Genomic DNA, 21,894 nt, shown 5'->3' on the forward strand with positions numbered 1-21,894 from the left:
TCAACTAGTTTCACTGAAAATTATTACTGGTCGATTGGTTAAGTTAAAATTGTGATATTTATTAAATATGGTTTCTCAGAAACACGATAAGAATTTTTTTTTTAGAAGATATTATTTCATCATTTTTTTACGTTTACTGTACCCTGCACGTTCAATTACATGACAATCTGCTGCCGGCCACTGAAATTCTTCAACCCGTAGGTGATGATCAGTGATTGATCTCCAATCAACCCCATTGTTCCAGTACTAAAACACCAACATAAAACTTGATCAAACATGGATCAAACCAACTCCCCCATCGATCCAAAGAGTGGCTTCAACCCCATAACAAAGATTTACCATAGCATGAGACCCCCTCTTCATCTCCCTCCAGAGGACACTCCTTTCACTATAGCTGAATATGCTCTCTCACGCCAAGCCGACTCTCCATGGCCTGATGCCATTGCTCTAATCAACTCAGCCACAGCCCAACACCTCCTGTTATGCTCTATACAATGCCACTTTTCACGTTTTTGGGTTCTTCAGTATTTTCAAATCGGTGGCATTAAGCGAAACTGTGGTAGTGATGGAGCGGTTTGAGTTGAGGAAGATGTTGAGGGGAGTGGAGGAGTTTAAGATTACCCACGTGGCATCTGCGCCACCAGTGGCTGTAGCGATGGGGAAGAGTGACTTGGTAGATGGGTATGATATAAAGTCGCTGGAGATGGTGGCCTGTGGTGGAGCTCCGCTAGGAAAGGATGCTATCAAAGCGTTTGCAGACAGGTTTCCTACGGTAGACCTATGGCAGGTTAGTTAAAAAAGACCTCAATTTAATTTCAAATTTATATATTCATTATTAATTGATAAATCTTAAACCTATAAGTTTTATCAATTAAATTTCAAATATTTTAAAAACTTCTCATTATTTTTATTAATATTAATCAACAATTTTTATCATTTTTTCTTGAAATTAATATTATTTTATAGCATATTAAATATGCACATTAATTATGCAATATATAATCTGAAGATTACACATGGGGATTATCGAAATATGAGTTATATATGTAACTATATATAATTAAACTCGCTTAAATTCAAAATTTGTGTCTTTTGATCAGGGATTTATTCTTTAGTAGGCCAATGTGTTCAAGAAAGAAACTTTCAAAAAGTATTAATCGAAGTATATATAAGGTAATTTAAAAATATTTCTTACTATTAAAAAAAGAGTATACATAATTAAGTTAGTGGTTCCAAAGAAGAAGAAAGAAAAGAAGTTAATGGTTACACAAGCGACGCATGATAGCATTAGCCGTAAATTTTTATTTTTATTTTTTTATTTATCATTTAATCTTAATATAAATTCGGTCTCAAGATCGAGAACAATTATTTGGAATAAGCATGCATCGATAATACTGCTGTGGCCTAAAATCATTTTTGTTTTTATATTTTAAAAATATTTTTTAAAAAATTAAAATTTTGTTTTATTTATTTTATTTGTTTTAAATTATTTTTTTCAATATTTTCATATCATTTTGATATGCTAATATTAAAAAATAAAAAATATTATTTTAATATATTTTTAAGTAAAATATATTTTAAAAAATAAGCTTCAAATAATAAATAATAAGGCTAGGTCCATAATTGCATGGTGTGGAGTTGTTTCTTGTGATGTTAATTTAATGTCGAGCCATATTTAGGAGCAATAAAGTTTGGTATGAGTGGTTCCTAAGCAATGATGAATTGATTAAGATATATTACCTACCACTTTATTAAAAAATATAAAAACTAAAAGTACCAATGATCCAAGATACAAAATATTATGGATTTAAACAATTAACTGTTGTTTTTTATATAATAAAAAAATTAATAATAATTGCTATCGAAAGTGAAATCTATTTTTCTAGAAGATTCATTGAGTATTATAAAATTAATTGGGAACAAATTAGCCTACATATATTTTTTAGCAAAATAAAATGAGTTTATTAACCTTAAAAGAAAAAAAAATATAACTTTTATCTCAGAGGTTTTTGTCTTTTCAATATTCTTTGTATAATACAATTATGTTGATATCCTTAAAAGCAAAAACAAAAAAAAACATTAAATTTGCACAGAGAAGTTTTTTCATCTTTTTATTTTCTTAGAACAGTGAAGTGACATGATTGATTTTAATATAAAAAAAAAATCTAAGGTTGGTACAGAGGGCATTTTTATCTGTTCATTACTTTTTTTTTCATTATTTTTAGTTTTACTTTGGAGCTATTTGGTTATTTTAAAAATATAAATATTATAAAAAAAATTGACGTATGCAACATTCATGTAAACGTGTGACCCATACTTTTTGGACAGCAAATGCAAGGTCATTTAATTCTCAAACACCGCCTTCTACAATTATGTTTAAATCGTAATGGTGGCCTATCCGTGATGTAGTGGTGTGTATGCATGACTAGTCTTTAATTTGACATCGATGATTTTATTTTTTTACTTTTTTTTTTTTTTTTAGTAATTTTCATGTTTGACCCTTTAAAATCTCAATGTAGAGACCTTAAATTGTATTTCTTTTCAAACTTGGTTACTGTTTTTTTAATTATTATTTTTTTAATTTCATCATTTTATCATGTATCAGATTTGATTTCTATTTTTTTATTATTATTTGTTTTATTTGATATAATTTTTAAAATTAAATTTTTTTTGTAATTTTATCATCCAAGTTTTTTCCCTATCATATTTAATCTTCATTGTTTTGATTGACATTTTTTTTTCTACGTTGAAAAATTTTTTAAATTGATTTTTTTCGATTTCATCCTTGAACACTAAATTGATTGAGAATTCAGCTTCTTGATTTAGTCCAAATCTAGGATTTCATAAATTTGGAATATATAAGATTAGCCTAAGTTTGCTTAATTTTTTTTTTGCTTTTTTTAACCTCATGTTTTTCAGTTTCATCCTTTAACATGTATTTAACTGGAGATTGCGCTATGTTAATTTTTTTGTCTGCTTTCTATTGGATTTTTCATTGATTTTTTAAAAAATAGCTTGAGTTATCTCGCCCTTCAACATTAGACTGTTTGATAATTAAGTGTCATAGTTTTATTTAATTTGTTTTCAATGAGATTATCTTGGTGTCACAACCAGGTTACAGGTTTTGCACGTTGAATCAAATGGACTTTGGTTGTTTTTTTTTTTACCTTTTTTTGGATTTTATTTTTTTTATTTAATTTCATCCTTAAATATTTTGTTTACTATGAATTGATCTTTTAATCTTTTTCATCATTTTAATTTCTATGAGGCTATTGCATTTTTATTTGTTATCAGATAAGATCCTTTAACATTAGATTTTTTAAAATTGATTTTTTATTTCAATTTCAACCATCTACATTTGATTAATTAAGAATTGACAATCATACTTTTATTATTTTATTTTATTTTCTAAGAGGTGTGCCCAATTTTATACCTATATTAACCTTATTCAACTCAAAAAAAAAATTAGTGTTTTTTTTTCATTATGTTTTTTTTTTTAAATTTTGACCATTTAACATTAAGTTGTTTGATAATTGAGTTTAATGAATTTAATCAATTTGCTTTCGATAGGGTTAACCCAGTGTCATGATCAAGTCGTGTATTTAGTGTGCTAACCTGGATGGGCTTGAGTCATATTTTTTTAACTTTTTTTTTGTTAGTTTTTTTTCACTTTATTTATCATCATTGTATTTTTTACTCATGTTATGAAATGAGTTAAGCTTATTAAACTCAATCGAGTCAATGATTTTATTTTATTTTATTGCTTTTAAAATAACATTGACATTGCCTTGACATCCTTTTATTATGTTGGAGAAAAAATTAGGTTAGTCTGTGATGTAACGCGAGTCATCCATCTAGTTAATAAAGTTAATCAAGATACATGAGTGCTTCATGATTTCAATTAGAATCTAACTAGATCATTAACCCGCGCTACGAGTTGGGTGAAATATTTTTTTTTAGCATAAAAATATGTTCAGATGTTGCTAATTCTTTTTTCTAGTGGAAAAGAAATTTAAACCATGCAAGGTACGATGCGACATGATTCACTTGGTATGTCCAAAGACAACCCGGATAACTGGTAAAATCATAATTTAACTCAAAAAAAATCAAGATGACATACTTTTTTTAATATTAAGATGAAAATATATTGGATTGATTTGGATAAACCCGAGTTCACATACCAAATCTGTGACCTAGGTTACAAGACCATCATAACCCTATAAAAAATAAATTAAAACAAGTTATGAAGCTTAATTATCAATTAATACAATGTTAAAGGATAAAATTGAAAAAATAATCAATAAAAAAGGACCTAAAAACCAAATTAACCTGCTAAATTTGTGACTTGAGCTATAAGACTGAGATAACACCGTAAAAAACAAATCAAAATAAATATAAAACTCAATTCTCAATAAGTCCAATGTTGAAGAATAACATTAAAAAAATAGAGAAAGAAATCAATTAAAAGAACATAAAGAAATTACCCAACTCAATCCACCAAACTTATAATCTGGGCCATGAGACATATATAATCTCATAGAAAGAGAATAAAAAACAATATGATTTAACCTGAATAATCTAACATAACCCCATAGAAAGTAAATAAAAACAAATTATAAAGATCAATTCATAATCAATCCAATGTTGAATTATTAAATTTGAAAAAAAAACAATTAAAAAATGACACAAAAAATAACCTGAGTTAATATAGGTTAACTCGCTAAACAATATTCTTGGGTCAAAATGTCAGGATAACCTCATAAAAAGCAAACTAAAATAAATCATGAAGTATAATCTCCAATCAAATACAATATTAAATGTTGACATTAGGGGGAAAAGTCAATTAATATAAAAGATAAAAAAATCAAGTCAATTAAGTCAACCCGTATAACTCACAACCTGAGTTATGAGAATGAAACAACCCAATAAAAATAAAATTCAATGTTGAAGGACCCATGACCCGGGTCTTGAGACCAATATAACCTCATAAAAAGAAAATTAAAAAAAATGATTCGATTTAACCTAGGTTAACCTATCAAAACTTACGATTCTGGTCATGAGACAATTTATGAAACTCAATTCCCAACTGACTCAATATTGGATGATGAAATTGAAGAAAAAAATCAATTAAAAAAAGACATAAAAAACTATTTGAGTTAACTTGGATTAACCTGCTAAGTATTATTCTCGAGTCATGAGGCTAGAATAACCTAATAGAAAGTAAACCAAAATAAATCATTAAATTTAATTCTCAATCAACTCAATATTAAAGGATGAAATTAAAAAATAGTATTTTGTTAGGCAACCCAATAAAAATCAAATTCAATGTTTAATGATGATTTTTTTAAAAAAAATTGATTAAATAAAATCAAAATAAATAAAAAATAATTTTCAAATGAATAGTGTTTTGTTAGGCGGGGCATAGAAAAATCCCCTCCTTTTTTAGGTTATTCTTAACTAGTATAAATGCATGCACGTTGTTGGTGGATATAGAAGCGGGGCCACATGACCTATGCTTAATAATTTCGAATACATATCTTTTAAGAGCATAGGTAGAGGCAAGAGTTGTCATTGGTTTCTTTGGTAGGATCTTATTGGATTGTTTTCAGCTTAGTTTTCTTACAAGTTCGTGAGTTGATTTACTGTAAAAGGTTTAGCAAAGTTGATACTAGATATTTAGGAAAATGAGGTTTGTAGCTTTGGGTTTGGCAATTATTTTTACCTTTATATCCTCCTTCTATATTGCTTACCTCACCATCCATTTTCTTCCTAGTAAACCCTTGTTCTTGGTAGGTTCTGATATTCAACCGGCTTTTATTCTTTATTTTATTCTCTCAATAATAATAACAACAACATACAAATATTGGGCGGAGCTACCCATCAGATGCTCATAATATTAGGACTTGAAAGTATTGGCAAATAAAGTCACTGTCTCTTTCTCTAACAAAGGTGGTTGTACATATGTTGCCTTGTTTTTTCACCTATGAGCATACTCACTTACAATTTCCTTATTGCTTTTCTCCATCACCATCAAACTTGTCTGGTTTAAGGGGATGTCAATATTGAACTTGTATTGCTTTAATAAAGCATCAACAAGATCACTCAATTTCTTGATCCTTGTATCATCCAAGGTAATGTACTAATTTAACACAAAACCGGTCAAGCTGTCTTAGAAGAAACGAATGAGCAACTTCTCATCATGTATGACCTCCGTCATTTTGTTGTAGTATGACTTTAAGTGTGTATTAGGGCATTCCAGTCCTGTGAACTTGATAAATTCTGGCACTCTAAACTTTCTAGGTACCACTTTGTTTGGCATTATAAATATCTCAATTGCTATATCCGAGTCATAGAAGTTAAATCCCTTAATCTTTCCTCTAAGGTAGCCCACTTATCTTGATCAGAATGATTAGGGGGTTTAACTCTGTGGCGTTCCTTTATTGTTTGGTCTATTATATCTAACACTTGAGTAGGCATAATCTGGCAAGCCATCAGAATGTTTGTTGTTCTTTATGGTTTAACCACAAGATTTGCCCTCAAGTTTTGTGAGTTGGGGACTGAAGCTATTAGTGGTGGTAGTATGGTCGGCTGCTAATTAGACGTCCCTTCCCCAGATTGTGCTGCTCAAGTAAACTAGCCATCCAAGTCATATTAGTCTTAACATCTTCTAACTTTTTTTTTAATAGTGGGCCTCCAAGTGATCCTTCTCTCTGTCTTCTATCTTTTTATGAAACCTAGTATTGTAGACACTGAAAGGGGGATTTATATTTCGAATACTTGTCAAGCATATTCCATAATTCATAAATGTAGATACATATGGATGTATGATTATACATGATGATGTATATTGGATATGGATTAGCTATACCCCGAGCTAGTATATGGCTACCATTCCTTTATAAACGGGTAGGGTCTCAATCTTTTCATAACTACCGAGATAATTTAATCTGAGTCAATACTTAATAAAAATACATTCATCATAAAGAGATATTGCTCATAAGGTTGGGTCTAAGCCTTTTTCATTAATACTTGATGAAAACTTTTATATTTGAAATACAGTCTATTCATTATCATCGTTTATAGGGGGAAAGATAAAGCCTTTGTTTTCTATGTCCCTAAGAAAAGCATCAATCTCAGTCATGCTTTGTTGATATCGATGGATATCCCTTTTAACTTGCTGGGCATCATGGCAGATTCTTCGAGCATAAACAAAGACCTGATCCATTTTCTCATCCATGTTTCTTATCTTCTCTAAAAGGAACATGTTGTTCCTATTAAGTTGATTATTGTTGGTGTCAATCATCTAGTTGTGATGCTTGAGCAGTTCGTTCTTTTCTTTCAAATGTTTTGTCTTAGCCTTTTTTTTGTCGATCTTCTCCTCTAATATATTAATCTTATTTTTTATTTTATCCAAATCAATTTTCAAGACCCTAAGAACATTTCTTTTGGTTTTTTCTTCAGCCAGCTCACTTTCCAGCATCACATACTTCTTATATAACCTTTCATACTGTTTAATCTAGCTTTTTAATTCAACTTGAGTTTTTGAAGACATATCAACCCTTTCTTGGAAATCATTAAAAGTTTTCAAAGCCTCTAGTTCATTATTGGTTTGCATCAAATGTGTTCCCAATTCTTCTTGCTCTTTCTTAGCCTGGTTTCTAGTTGCCTTTTCTCCTTCTAATTGCTTCTCTAAAGACATGATTTTCTTGTTCTTTTCCTCCAGCTGTTACTCTGTAAACTTTCTTGACCTTTCTCGAGTGAGGATTTGCTCCTCGAGGGATATCCTAAGGGCTTTATCAATATCCACCTCCATTTGAGGGATTTCTAGTTGTTCTTTCAACTCTTCCTCATTGTTAGTCACCATATTTTTAGATGATTCAATAGCTTGTGAAGTCTCGGCTTCAAATCCAAGAGTCATGTGGATGGTGAGTAGTGATAGATTTCTCCACCTGGATACTTTTCACTAGTAACTAGATCTCTCAAACCATCTGATTCCTTCTTGACCAATACTAGAAGTTTTCAGTCATGCTTGATGTTCTTCACAACTTCTAAAATAGATTGATCCTTGAATAACCTAGAAAACCCGACTATCCTTGGTATATTTTATAAGGCCTCAAGTTGTCTCATAACTAAAGTGGGTGCATAGCTGACATATCCAGTCACTTTCATTAGAGGCACCCATAGTCTTTGCCCATAACTCATTAAGAAATTTATTGCTCTCATCCATTAGGCTTTCCACTTCACTTCTCATTGCAGGATTCCTTACAATTTTACTTTCTAGTTTTCCTCACTCATATCCTTTCATTCTTCTTCTTTAACTATTTTTAATGGTCTATGACTAAACCATTAAAAATTGTTAAATATCAGTCTTTTAATTTTTATATGGTTAATCAGCTATATGTACAATAATTGTTCATAATATCTCATTGATCCCTTGCCAACCCTCCTGCAATGGTTGAGTGTTAAGAATGTTTTTACTAGTATCGCCACAGTAGAATTTATTAGAGTGTTTTCATATGTAACAAAAGTTGTAGCTACCTTTAAACTGATTATTCCAGTGAGGTTTGGAAATAACACCAACACAAAGATTCCTAAAACAACTATTATACCTTTTTCTTCAACAAATTTAGAGTCATTCTTTCTCTTTTCAAATACCTCTTCGATCATCTTTCATTATAGGTCTATAACACTTTTCTCTAATATCTTATAAAGATTTAGAACTTTGATCAATTCAATCAATTTAGTTAGCACTTTATTGCGCCTTTGTTGGAAGAAGACTTTGTATAGATTTCGAGGGTATTCAGTCAGTAAACCATATTCTTATGAAGTAGGACACATGTCTATATTCCTAAAGTGAAGCATCAGTGCTCTAAAAAATGCATCATGGTCTTAATTGCTGAATTCTGCAAGGACACCTTCATGATTTCCTCTATCCTCCCATATTCTTTTTTAAAAAATCATCATCGTTGATGCTTTTCATATGTGAGATGAGTTTCTTCAAGTTGTTTCTAGAGCAACTCATATTTTTTATGGGTGGCAATATACTAACATCCAGTCTCAGGCAAATCCCTTTCTAATAGCTATAGGGATTCAAAATCCAACCTATATTCAATAGAGGTCATTTATTTAATGGTAGTCATGTTATCAGTCCTAAGTCCTGCAATTCAAGATGCCTTTTAGGGTTAAAATGTCTTAATACAACAATATTTATTTGTGGAACATACTTTTTATAGATGTCCTTTTACGTGAGATATTAAGGTAGATATTATCTAATCTTAAAAGGGTTTCTTGTTGTTATAGTGATTATCCTCATAAAGGTAATTTAAGGGCTGGATAAGTAATGAGATAGTACATGTATCAATCACTATCAGTTCGAGCACTCAGTAAAGAGTTAGATGGTTTCACGAACTTAAACTCTGACTGAAAGTCATAGAGTAAGTTGCTACTTCTCCACCTAACCTAAAATTTCCATGAGTGTGCATTCCAAAGCAATATATCATAAATAAACTAGTGATACATGAAGACATTCATTCATATCCAACATACATGCATGAGTATGATACAACATGATAAAAAAAAATTAAGTCAAATGATAAAATTTAAACACATAAAGCTTGGTCCAAAACTGTAAAAAAAGAAAAAGAAATCTCTATTGTGGAGTTGTCATTCTGTTGTACATGGGTGCGATACGTGGTGGAACATAAAGATCAAGGAGGCGCCAACTTTTTCACTTGTTATTTTGCTTCTTTACCACCAATTTGGGCAATTTTTGGGGCTTTCTTCATGTATATCTTCTTGTATTTTCAGATTTTCTTTTTATTTTTATTTTTTGTGAGGTCAAAAATATATATTGCATAACATATTGCATAGTTGAGATTAACACGATTTAATATGTGCACAAATAAGAGTTTTCTTAAAAGAATATTGTGTTGATGCAATGCAAATAATCATTCATATGATTCATTTTTATAGTTATAAAATTATTTTGGCAATTCCTCAAACTTTTTAGATTAAAATAATTTTTTGATATAGTAATATGATTACATGGTCAGGATTGGTCTCATCCAACCCGGCTGACTACTATTTTCATTTCTTAACTTGAAAATTAAAAGGAGAATATATTAAGCTCTCGAACAGTTTTCCATTGGCTAGCATGTTGTTTCGATTAGAAATTACAGGAGTCATCCACATTTACTCGTATGAGATCGGTATGCCTTTTCCAAATGCCAACCTGCATTTCATTATTATAAAATGAAGGGTTATGGGCTGTCTGAATCCACTGGGCCAGTGTCCCGGTCAAATGGTCCAGAAGAAATTCGCCGTTGGGGCTCTGCAGGAAGGCTGACACCCAGTTGTGAAGCAAAAATTGTTGATCCTGATACAAGTGACAGCTTGCCCCCAGGCAAGCAAGGAGAGCTTTGGATTAGAGGAGCCACCACAATGAAAGGTAAAACCTTGGATTTCAATTAGGAAGATGCCGCGCAGCACGCACATGAACGACTTTATCTGTGAATGCATTTAAATATTTTGCCTGATGATCAAAAGAAAGATTCTTCTTATTTTTATTTAGTGCCTTGAGCCTTATTGAGACTAAGATTTTGTGATGTCGCTGCAGGTTTTGCTGGAGATCCTGGAGCAACTTCTTCTACCTTGGAACCAGATGGTTGGTTGAGGACTGGTGATCTTTGTTATATTGACGAGGAAGGTTTTTTATTCGTTGTTGACAGGCTGAAGGAACTAATCAAATACAAGGGATATCAGGTAAACTCTGTAATATCGATCTCAGAATTTCTGGCTCGGTTCGAAGCATATCAAGGAATAAGAATTAAGCATAAACTGAATTCTGCGAACAACTGGAATTACTATATATGCAGGTCGCTCCTGCTGATTCCTGAACTAGAGCAATTGCTTCAGTCCCATCCAGAGATAGCTGATGCCGCCGTGATACCGTAAGTTTTCACTCCTTTGAGTTTATGGGGGTCCTTTTTCCCTTTTCCCTTTATCATGATTTAGAGTGAACAATTGATTCTGTGCTGCATTTGTAGAGGGATTAAAGAATTTGCTGGATTCTGTTGCGCTGTCTACTAATCATGGTCCTCAATCAATAGATTCTGAATTCTGATACACTGAAGAATTTGCAGATACCCTGATGAGGAAGCTGGTCAGGTGCCCATGGCTTTTCTGGTGAAACAGCCTAGAGCAGCATCAATAAAAGAGACATAATAGATTTTGTTGCAAAGCAGGTGTTTTTAATCTCAATGCTTAAAACTATTTTCCTTTTTGAGCTTACTGTCTAGTAGGGTTGGTTTTGTAACATGAATTCATGGTTTTGGGATGGATAGCAAGAACATCACAATGTGCTGCCATCAAATCCTGAAGGCATCATAGTAGGCTAGTAGGCAAAAGTTTTGTAGATACCGTTCCCAAATCTTCTCGGAGAGGGAGGGAGATGATGCATCTCCCAAACCTCAACATTATCTCTAGTTGAATGGAGCTATTATCTGCACAGTCCTTCGGTGCTGTGTGCATGAATAGCATAGAGGTACAGAGGATGTGCAAATATCATTTGTCTGCCTCTGGTCTAATCTATTTATGCTCATCAAATCATTTATCCTGCCTGTATTAAAGATTCTAACCCATAAAAATGTTCTGCTGACATGTTTTGCACAAGAGCAGGTCGCACCATACAAGAAAATAAGGCGTGTAGCCTTTGTCAGAACCGTACCAAGGAGCCCAGCTGGGAAAATATTGAGGGGGGATTGGAGGAACATGGCTTTTCCAGCACTGCCTTCATCGAAGATGTAATTTGCAGCTGGTTTCAAAATACTGGAAAAATATTTGGAAGTGCTGATCTTTCTCATCATATCCTCTAAGGATGAGTTATTAAATTAAATGCTTTTACAGCTGAAGACAGCAGACTGGTGACTGTAACATAATAACAGTCAGTAAACGAGGAGAACATTGTTTCCTGAGTAAAATGCTCAAGCACTCCTTGCGAAAATCTTTTATTTATTTTTATTTAAGCATCTTAATGTTTAATAATTTATTAATCGAATGCATTTTTTTTTAATTTATTAGTTAATGTTTTTATTAAGTGTCTTGCTGACATCATTATATGAGATAAAAAGAAAAAGAAAAAGCATTAAATAGTGGTGAATTTGTCCTTAATAGTTTTTTTTTTTTGAGTAATTACTCAAAAAAAATTAATTTTCTTAATCACATTTTGTATTATTCTAAGTACCAATCGAACTCCCTTTGGAAGTTTAAACACCGAGATAAAATAAAAATACAGGAAATAAAATACAAACACTTGATTAAAAATAAAATAGAGAGCCACGCGTCCACATGACAAACATGTTATCATATCAACGAGATGATATACCCGCACGCTGCCACGGGTTTATAAAACAAATGTACTTGATAGTGTTATAATTATAAACCAACGCTAGATAAGTAATAGAAATTAAAGGTATGATGGAGCAAATATTTCATGACGAAAAAAAAATTGTGTTGGCGATCCAAAACTTAGAAACTGAACAAAATGATTTATTGCAATTTACAGTGTTTTGTGATGAAAGATAAAGTGCTTTCACCACATGATTTAGCTTTTAAGTTCATAAAAAGAAAAAAAATTACAAAGCTAAATTCTCTACCAACTTAATATTAAAAAAAACCAACAAAGATAATTTTGGAAGGAAAAAAACCCATGAGAAAAAACGGTGTAGCAATTGACAATGTTTTGTAAGGAAAACTATAACACTTTTCCCAATAAAATAAAATAAAAAACATTTAGAGAAATATTGTAACAATCTACAGTGTTTTGTGAGAAAAACTGCAACGCTTTCCTCATATGATTTAGTTTTATTGTAATTATAATTCTTAACCAACTCAATATTAAAAAAAAATCGACAAAGATAATTTTGGAAAAAATCTTAAAAAAAATCATATGGGAAAACACTGCAACAATTCACAGTGTTTTAAAGAAGAAAAATTACAAAGTTAAATTCTTAATCAGCTTAATATTAAAAAAAAATCGATAGAGATAATTTTATAAAAAAAATAACAAAACAAACACAAAAAAAAAAATCATGTTGGAAACACTGTAGTAATTCACAGTGTTTTGTGATGAAAGCTATAGTGCTTCCTCACATGATTTAGCCTTATTTATAATGACTTGTAATTGTAATTCACAAACAACTCAATATCAAAAAAATAAAATTAAAAAGGATAATTTAAAAAAATTATAAAAAAAACCGTATGGGAAAAAACACTGTAGCAATGGACAATAATTTTCAAAAAAAGTTATAGTGCTTTCCTCACATATTGTAACTGTAATTTTTAACCAGCTCAATAATAAAAAATAAAATAAAATAAAGATAATTTTGAAGGAAAAAAACCATGCGGAGAAACACTGTAGCAATCAACAATGTTTTAAAGAAAAAAAATTACAAAACTAAATTCTCAATCAGCTCAATATTAAAAAAAATCGACAAATATAATTTTAAAAAATAAAGAAATAAAATAGAAAAACTAAGTGGAAAAACATCGCAGCAATCCACAGTATTTTTTAAAAAAAAAATATTACAAAGCAAAAATTTTAATCAGGTTAATATTTAAAAGGTAAAATCAACACAAATAATTTTGGGAAAAAAATAAATGAAAAAAAAGGAAAAATAAGAAAATTGAAAAAAAATAATTTTACAAAAAAAAAGAAAAAAAAAAGAAAAAAGAAAAAGTTAGCAAAAAAAAAAAATCACTGTGAATTATTGTTATAATTCACGGTGTTTTGTGCGTGGAGAAATAGTAAATCTCCCACACAATTTAGTTATATGAATAATATAATATAACCGTCGTGTCAGCATAAAATAAATGAAACTTCACGTGAGCACTTGCGTTGGAAAAAAAAAGTTAAGCAACTCTTCTCTTAAAATCCCATCAACTTTTATATCAGAATTTACCATTTATCATGGGAAGAAATAACAAACGGCATGTCGTTTAGTCAGCCCACCACCGCCTGCCCTCCCTTCTCTCTCGATTCAACAGGCATTCATTCATGTCCAAAATCACCCAAACAATAAAAGAGAAATAAATCCTAGTTCTTTTTATAAAATTATTCCAACGATATGGACATTCTTTACGCTCAGATCCAAGCAGACCTCCGTTCAAATGACGCTCTCCGCCAGACTAGCGCACTTCTCCTAGCTCTCCAGCAATCCGCAGCCGGTCGCGATATATCTATCCTCGCCAAATCCGCCGTTGAAGAGATCGTCGCCTCTCCTGCCTCCGCCGTCTGTAAGAAACTCGCTTTCGACTTAATCCGTTCCTCTCGCCTCACCGCTGATCTCTGGGACGCTGTCCTCTCTGGTATCCGCTCCGATCTCCACTTCCCTGATCCCGACGTCACTGCTGCTGCTATATCCATCCTCGCTGCATTGCCTTCTCATGCTCTCTCCAAGCTTATTACGGATTCCAACGCGGAAATATCTGGTTGTTTTGATTCGCAGAGTGATAATTTGAGATTCTCGATTACTGAAACCCTAGGCTGTGTTTTAGCACGTGATGATTTGGTTACGCTGTGTGAGAATAATGTGAATTTGTTAGATAAGGTCTCGAATTGGTGGGTGAGGATGGGGGGGAACATGTTGGATAAATCGGATGCGGTTTCGAAAGTTGCCTTTGAATCAGTTGGGAGGTTGTTTCAAGAGTTTGATTCGAAGAGGATGAGTCGGTTAGCGGGGGATAAGTTAGTTGATAGTGAGAATTCATTGGCGATTAGGTCGAATTGGGTCTCTTCAATGGTGGATTTTGTGTGGAAGAGAAGGAATGCGTTGATGTCGAGATCATTGATCTTACCAGTAGAGACTTTTAGGGCTACGGTTTTTCCACTTGTGTTTTCAGTGAAGGCAGTGGCATCTGGGAGTGTGGAGGTGATTAGGAAGCTTTCGAAAGCAGGAACAGGCAGTGGTGTTAATGGGAGTGTTGTGGACTCGAATGCAGAGAGGTTGGTTGGAGTTTCGGATGTGGTCACACACTTGGCGCCGTTTTTGGTGTCATCGTTGGATCCAGCTTTGATTTTTGAGGTGGGGATTAATATGTTGTACTTGGCTGATGTGCCTGGAGGGAAGCCAGAGTGGGCTTCACAGTCTATTATTGCAATTTTGACACTTTGGGATAGGCAAGAGTTTTCTTCTGCAAGGGAGAGTATTGTTAGAGCTGTTGTTACAAATCTGCACCTACTTGATCTTCATATGCAGGTAAGATTTTTATTCTTATATTTACTAATTCCGTATATTGGGAGCAATGAGGCAGAATAACATTGACTAGCGCTCAAAACACTGCGCTTAGTAGTTAGTAAGTAGTGCCCTGAAAAGAGTGCATTAAGTTTGCTTAGACTTCATTTGCTCTAATGGAAGCAATGTAGGATTAAGAAATGCATTGTTCAAGTGATGTGATTTTTTCACTACATTGTGGAATAGTTTCTCTAAATGAGGTCAAAGACAATCCTCTGAGTAAAACCATTGAGTAATATCTTGTCTTTTGTTAACCAGTTTTGGTCATTCATTGATGTGGTAAATTTTAATGCTTGAAGGTTTCATTGTTTAAGAAGCTGCTGCTTATGGTGAGAAATCTGAGGGCTGAATCAGACCGTATGCATGCTTTAGCTTGCATTTGTAGAACAGCACTCTGTGTTGACCTTTTTGCTAAAGAAAGTGTTAGAAGAGGTCAGAAACCTCTTGCTGGCACTGATATTGCCTCTCTTTTCGAGGATGCAAGGATAAGAGATGATCTCAATAATGTTAGAAGTAAAAGCTTATTTAGGGAGGAGTTGGTGGCATCACTAGTGGAAAGTTGCTTTCAGTTGTCTCTACCTTTGCCTGAACAAAAGAGCTCAGGAATGGAGAGCAGAGTTATTGGAGCTTTGGCTTATGGAACTGGTTATGGTGCATTAAACTGGACAGAGCCAGCTTTGGAAGTTGTTGAAGTGTGCAGGCCTTGTGTCAAATGGGATTGTAATGGCAGGACATATGCAGTTGATTGCTATTTGAAGTTGCTTGTGAGGTTGTGCCATATATATGATACCAGGGGAGGAGTGAAAACTATTAAAGATGGTGCTTCTCAAGATCAAATCTTGAATGAGACGAGGTTGCAAAATTTGCAACGTGAACTTGTGAAAGATCTACGAGAGGTATGCACTTCTTTGAATATCATCCAAATTTGCTGAAAGCCTGAGGTGTTAGCCATGCATGAAGGTCACATGCGTTGCAGTGCACTTTCCAGTTTATAACATTTAGTGATTTTGCAGCTGATAAGAGGGATAGTATTTCTTGCTAACAAATTGGTAAACTTGATCACTTATATGTGGACTAAACAACAGTCTGGCTTTTGGCAACCATTGCCTAGACTTTTATGTTTCTTTGAATTTTGTGCAACACCATGCTTGTGTAAGCTTTCTGGTTATATGAGATAAAAAAGCTAATTGCTTGCTTGATGTTCATCAGTGACACCAGGCCTTTTATTAACAAATGCAATGCTAGATTAGCTAGCTCTTCTTCTGTGTATGCATCTTGATTTCAACTATCAGTTTTGTAGCTGCTTAGCAGTGCTTTTTATGTTACCCGTTTCATACTCTGTTGATGGTGCTTGAAAATTCTGTGGCATGGAATATTGAGTTCTCTATTCATGTTTGGAACTCCAAGTTCTTGATGGATCAACTATTGTTATTTGTGAGTGCTTTCTGCGACTGTCAGGAGCTAAAGAAACACTCATTTGGATAAATATGTAGTTAAAATCAACGTTATATGGTTGTTATTTCTCGATGGATTTATTTTCCTCAATGTTAAACTCTCTCAATTCATATTTGTTTATTTCTTCCTTTCCTCCATTCTACTTTCATGTTCAAAATACTGATTTTATTCCAAGTTGACAAAGGTTCAATGATCATCTGCTATCTTACTTTGTCAATTTAACAGGTAAACACCCCAAGAATATATGCCCGTCTTATTTGGGCTATTGCTGAACACATAAATCTAGAAGGTTTGGATCCACTTCTAGCTGATGATCCTGATGATCCACTGAACATTATTATATCAAATATCCACAAGGTTCTATTTAATGTTGAGTCGCCTGCAAATACATCAAATAGGCTTCAAGATGTTCAGGCAGTTCTTTTAAGTGCTCAGAGATTGGGATCACGAAGCCTTAGGGCTGGCCAGTTACTGTCTAAAGAGCTTGAAGAGTTTAGAAACAATGGTTTGGCTGATTCGGTCAACAAGCACCAATGCCGCTTGATATTGCAGAGGATTAAATATGTTCAAAATCATCCTGATAGCAGGTGTGCATTTCTCCTCATTACCATAATTCTGAATTTGAGAGTGACAAAGTTCTGATATTATTTTTATTATTGAACCTGCTAGTGATATTGAATATTATAGCAACACGGTGTATGATGTTCTGTCTCTGAATCTTCCCTAGTTCGTATCTGTATCCAAGAATGTGCTTTCCATACATTATTTCCTCATGCTTTCTCCAGATTGAGCTGTAATGTGCTGCATCATTTTGATGACATTGAACTGGGTGAAACCCAGTTGGTTTTCCTGTATGTTGGATATGCATGTGTCTCTGCATCTTTCTACATTAGGCTTCTAGCTAGCTGAATTCTTTTATTCCTGTCCTTGTGATCAAAAGTGCCTTAATTCCCATAGCTTCACAGTTATTGAATCTTCCTTCACTCCTTTCTCCCATGGCACATTTTGGGCTTTTGCACACGTTTTCCCCATACGCTTTAATGAAATCAATCTTTCAGAGCTGTTTTCTCAAGCCTTGCCAATTATTATTTCTTAAGGTATTCAAAGATGATGTTGGTACATGAGAAGACCTATGCATGTCTTCAAATGCAATTATTATTTCTTTTGAAGCACCATGCATACATTGATAGAAGCGCACAAAATTGTTTTCAAACGCCATTTTGTGCGCTTCCATCAATGTATGCATGGTGTATTTATTGGTACATGAGAAGACCTATGCATGTCTTCTCTTGTCCATGATATTCATGCGATACAAGGAAGCCTAGGCTAGAAATGTCCCCTTTTTTTCCCCATTTTTCTTTGGGAATCTTCTTTTACTCAAAAACTAAAAAAGGAAAAAGAAAGATATTTTGGGAATTCACAGGCGTAGGCATCTCCTCACCTTCTCCTTTCTTCTATTTTAGCAATTTGTTAATTATTGATTTGAAGCATAAGCTTTTGGTAGTAGTAAACTAGAAAGAATTTTAGTTCAATTATTTTTCTATTTGTTTTCTACGGTTCTCACCGGCCTTTCTTCTTAAACACATGGTAATAATGTTGTTATGCGAGCTCATTTTTTAACCAAAAAAAGAAACGAAAGAAAGAGAAATTCACTATGCATAGAATTGAGATATGACATTTCTCTCTCAGGTGGACTGGTGTTAGCGAAGCCAGAGGAGACTACCCATTTAGCCACCACAAACTTACTGTTCAGTTTTATGAAGCAGCTGCTGCTCAGGACAGAAAATTGGAAGGATTAGTTCACAGGGCTATTTTAGAGCTTTGGAGACCAGATCCAAGTGAATTAACTATTTTGTTGACAAAAGGAATTGACTCTCCACTGCTCAAGCTTCAGCCTACTGCACATACTTTGACTGGTAGTAGCGATCCTTGCTATGTTGAAGCTTATCATTTGGCAGACTCAGGCGATGGTAGGATTACTCTTCATCTAAAGGTTAGAGCTTTTTCATACTCATAACAGTCTTGGATTCTTCCATTGACCAATATAGCAGTTTTTTTCTGTATAATATAGCATAGAATGAATTGGTAATTAAAAGCTTGAAGTCAAGTACTTCCATATCATGACTCAGTAGCTCTCCTTATTCAAGTACTTCCACAACATGACACCATAGCTCTCCTTATCACTAAAATGAGGGATATTATGAACAAAATAAATGGAGTGGTGGATAAGAGTTAATATGTAACTAAAATTTCACTTCGTACAAATTCTTGGACCCAAATTAATGTTTAAAAGAACATGTCACTAGCAGTTTGTTTCTCAGGAACTCTACTTGATAGAGCATTTGTGCTTACGCAACAGTATTTGATTTAATGATTGCGTTGTAATGTTTAAAAGAACATGTCACTAGCAGTTTGTTTCTCAGGAACTCTACTTGATAGAGCATTTGTGCTTACGCAACAGTATTTGATTTAATGATTGCGTTGTAGAAATTTCATGCATAATCCAACTCCCCCCTGTCAATATTAGGGTTGAAAGTTTTAAGTTGTGTTTGGATCACTTGGTCTGTAGTTTGTGCTAATTGCAATTGATTGAGGAGTCAAACTTATTTGTATTCTAATAACATTTTCCAGCATAGCAACTTTCTAATATTGCAGTTATTATATAAGCTAAGAACGCAATACCTTGGAGGTTAGTTTCTATACATCAGAGAAACCAAAAAAGAAGAAGTTAAAAGCATAGTAATCTCTCACATTTTTCCTATTCTGTAGATGTTGCTATGGAGATGCATTCTTTTTTTGTTGATCAAACTCACTCTGAACTCTTTGCAGGTTTTAAATTTGACTGAACTTGAACTGGATAGGGTGGATATTCGAGTTGGCTTATCCGGTGGATTATATTTTATGGATGGATCTACTCAAGCTGTGCGACAGTTGCGTAATCTTGTTTCACAGGTATCTTTTTGTACCGTCTCAAATATTTGTTCTTCCTAAAATTGTCACTGTTTCTTTTCCCCGTGTGACTTTGCAATGCGGTTTTCTTATGTTCTTTTTATCATTTGATAGGCAATTTTTTTTATAAAAATATCAAAGCAAATTTATAAATGTTATTGATTGGGTGTTCATTCTGGAAGGATATGACCTTTTGCCAAAATATACCTTCTGGGTATTTTTTTTGTTAATGGATGTTGTGTTCTAGTTGCTATTCATGTCCCACTTTTCATTATTTATAACTGTTGTGTAGGAATGAAAGTCTTTCGACTATGTTTCTGAAAATTATGGTTGAGCTGTGTCTAACTGTAGCAAGAAAACTGTAGGTGAGAGGTGAAATGATGATCTTTCTTGAATTTCAGAAGGGGAGGGGGGGGGGGTGTTCTATGGCACTGGATGCTATTCCTCTTACGCCATTGTTAATACTGTTTGTTTTCAGTGTTCTTTTTTTTATTGCAATACCTTCATTTTCAGAATCTTTGATCTGTGCAATTGATTCTGTGCATAGGATCCAGTACTTTGCAGTGTTACATTGGGTGTGTCCCATTTTGAGAGATGTGCCCTCTGGGTTCAAGTCTTATACTACCCATTCTATGGAAGGGGTGCAATAAATGATGGTGATTATGCTGAGGAGGATCAACAGATCATGAAACAGAAGAGAAGCTCGAGACCAGAACTAGGAGAACCTGTGATTTTGAGGTGTCAGCCTTACAAAATTCCGCTGACTGAACTTCTTTTGCCACATAAAATTTCGCCTGTTGAGTTCTTCCGCTTGTGGCCTAGTTTACCAGCTGTAGTAGAGTATACTGGCACATACATTTATGAAGGAAGTGGCTTCAAGGCCACTGCTGCGCAGCAATATGGTTCTTCTCCTTTCCTCGGTGGACTAAAATCCTTGTCTTCCAAGCCTTTCCACAGAGTTTGCTCACACATCATCCGGACAGTGGCAGGGTTTCAGGTAGGAATCTCTCTATTGTTTGAGGTTTTAACTATTAGAGCTGAGTTTTGTCCACTAGAACTTGTCCCTTTCTCGTTGCTCATACTATACAACTCACCTCAGTTACATTCAATTTTAAATTGGCCAGTTTCTATCATATTTCACCAGCTTGAACTCGGAAAGAAGCCAATGTTATTGTTCCTTGTGTAGTTTTTCTGAAACTATTTAATGTGTTCTGTCAAATAAAATTTGAAGTTCCCTGTTGTGTGACAGCTTTGCTATGCTGCCAAAACTTGGTATGGAGGCTTCTTGGGCATGATGATATTTGGAGCCAGTGAAGTGAGCAGAAATGTTGATCTGGGTGACGAAACAACAACAATGATCTGCAAATTTGTTGTCCGAGCATCTGATGCGTCAATCACAAAGGAGATTGAAGCAGACTTGCAGAGCTGGTTGGATGACCTTGCTGATGGAGGTGTGGAGTACATGCCTGAAGATGAAGTGAAAGAGGCTGCTGCTGAAAGGCTTAGGATTTCAATGGAAAGAATAGCCTTGTTTAAGGCAGCCCAACCACCACCCAAAACTCCCAAATCTGATGATGAAGAGGAGGAGAAAGAGGATGACGAGGAAAAGAAAGAAAATGAGAATGATGGCGATAAGAAAGAGCACAAGGAAGATGGTAAAAAACCAAAAGGAACCCTGTCAAAATTAACCGCGGAGGAGGTTGAGCACATGGCTCTTCAAACAGCCGTGCTCCAAGAATGGCACGTTCTGTGTAAAGAAAGAAGCTCGACAGTGAATTAATGACAATCTTTTTCCATGATTGTGAAGAGAGTTAGATAGCATTCTTTGTACCTTTTAGAATTCTAGTTTTGACATCTGCAAAATTTGGTTACCGAGCGTCTTCTCATTTTTTATTCTCCCCTTCTTTTATGGGGATACCCCCTTGTACATCATCATCCGCCGGCCTGTCAGTGTTTCAGTTTGCTCTTTTCTGCTTTGAAACCCGGATTGTTTTGTACAACTTTTTCATTTTCGAGAAAAAATTGTTTTGCAAGCTTTGGATTGAAAAAAGAGGTGAAATTTTGTGTTGATGACTTGATTGGTGGCGGCGGCAGCACATTTACTTTCAGGTTTATCTTGTGCTAATACAGGCATCTTCTCAGTGGTTGTAATGATATGCCCAATTAGCAAAATTTGGAGCACAATAACCCATGTTGAACG

General features: G+C 33.8%; 1 protein-coding gene and 1 pseudogene across 1 annotated transcript; both read left to right on the forward strand.

The window, feature by feature from the left end:
- The first annotated feature begins 276 nt into the window (after positions 1 to 276).
- LOC133670835 (4-coumarate--CoA ligase-like 9) lies at positions 277 to 11,805 on the forward strand (annotated as a pseudogene).
- Positions 11,806 to 13,937: 2,132 nt separating this feature from the next.
- Positions 13,938 to 21,587, forward strand: LOC133671625 (protein TPLATE). Its single transcript, XM_062092437.1, has 7 exons — positions 13,938 to 15,254; positions 15,590 to 16,186; positions 16,971 to 17,332; positions 18,435 to 18,738; positions 19,575 to 19,697; positions 20,242 to 20,691; positions 20,944 to 21,587. The coding sequence occupies exons 1-7, from the start codon at positions 14,124 to 14,126 to the stop codon at positions 21,472 to 21,474; spliced, it is 3,498 nt and encodes a 1,165-aa protein (XP_061948421.1). The 5' UTR covers positions 13,938 to 14,123; the 3' UTR covers positions 21,475 to 21,587.
- The last annotated feature ends 307 nt before the right edge of the window (positions 21,588 to 21,894 follow it).

Source organism: Populus nigra, chromosome 1, assembly GCF_951802175.1.
Source record: "Populus nigra chromosome 1, ddPopNigr1.1, whole genome shotgun sequence".
NCBI classification, from domain to species: domain Eukaryota; kingdom Viridiplantae; phylum Streptophyta; class Magnoliopsida; order Malpighiales; family Salicaceae; genus Populus; species Populus nigra.

Coding starts and splice junctions, on each gene's coding strand:
- LOC133671625 (XM_062092437.1), top strand. CDS start 14,124: ATGGACATTCTTTACGCTCAGATCCAAGCAGACCTCCGTTCAAATGAC. Junction 15,255..15,589: donor TACTTGATCTTCATATGCAG/GTAAGATTTTTA, acceptor TAATGCTTGAAG/GTTTCATTGTTTAAGAAGCT. Junction 19,698..20,241: donor TGCGTAATCTTGTTTCACAG/GTATCTTTTTGT, acceptor TTCTGTGCATAG/GATCCAGTACTTTGCAGTGT.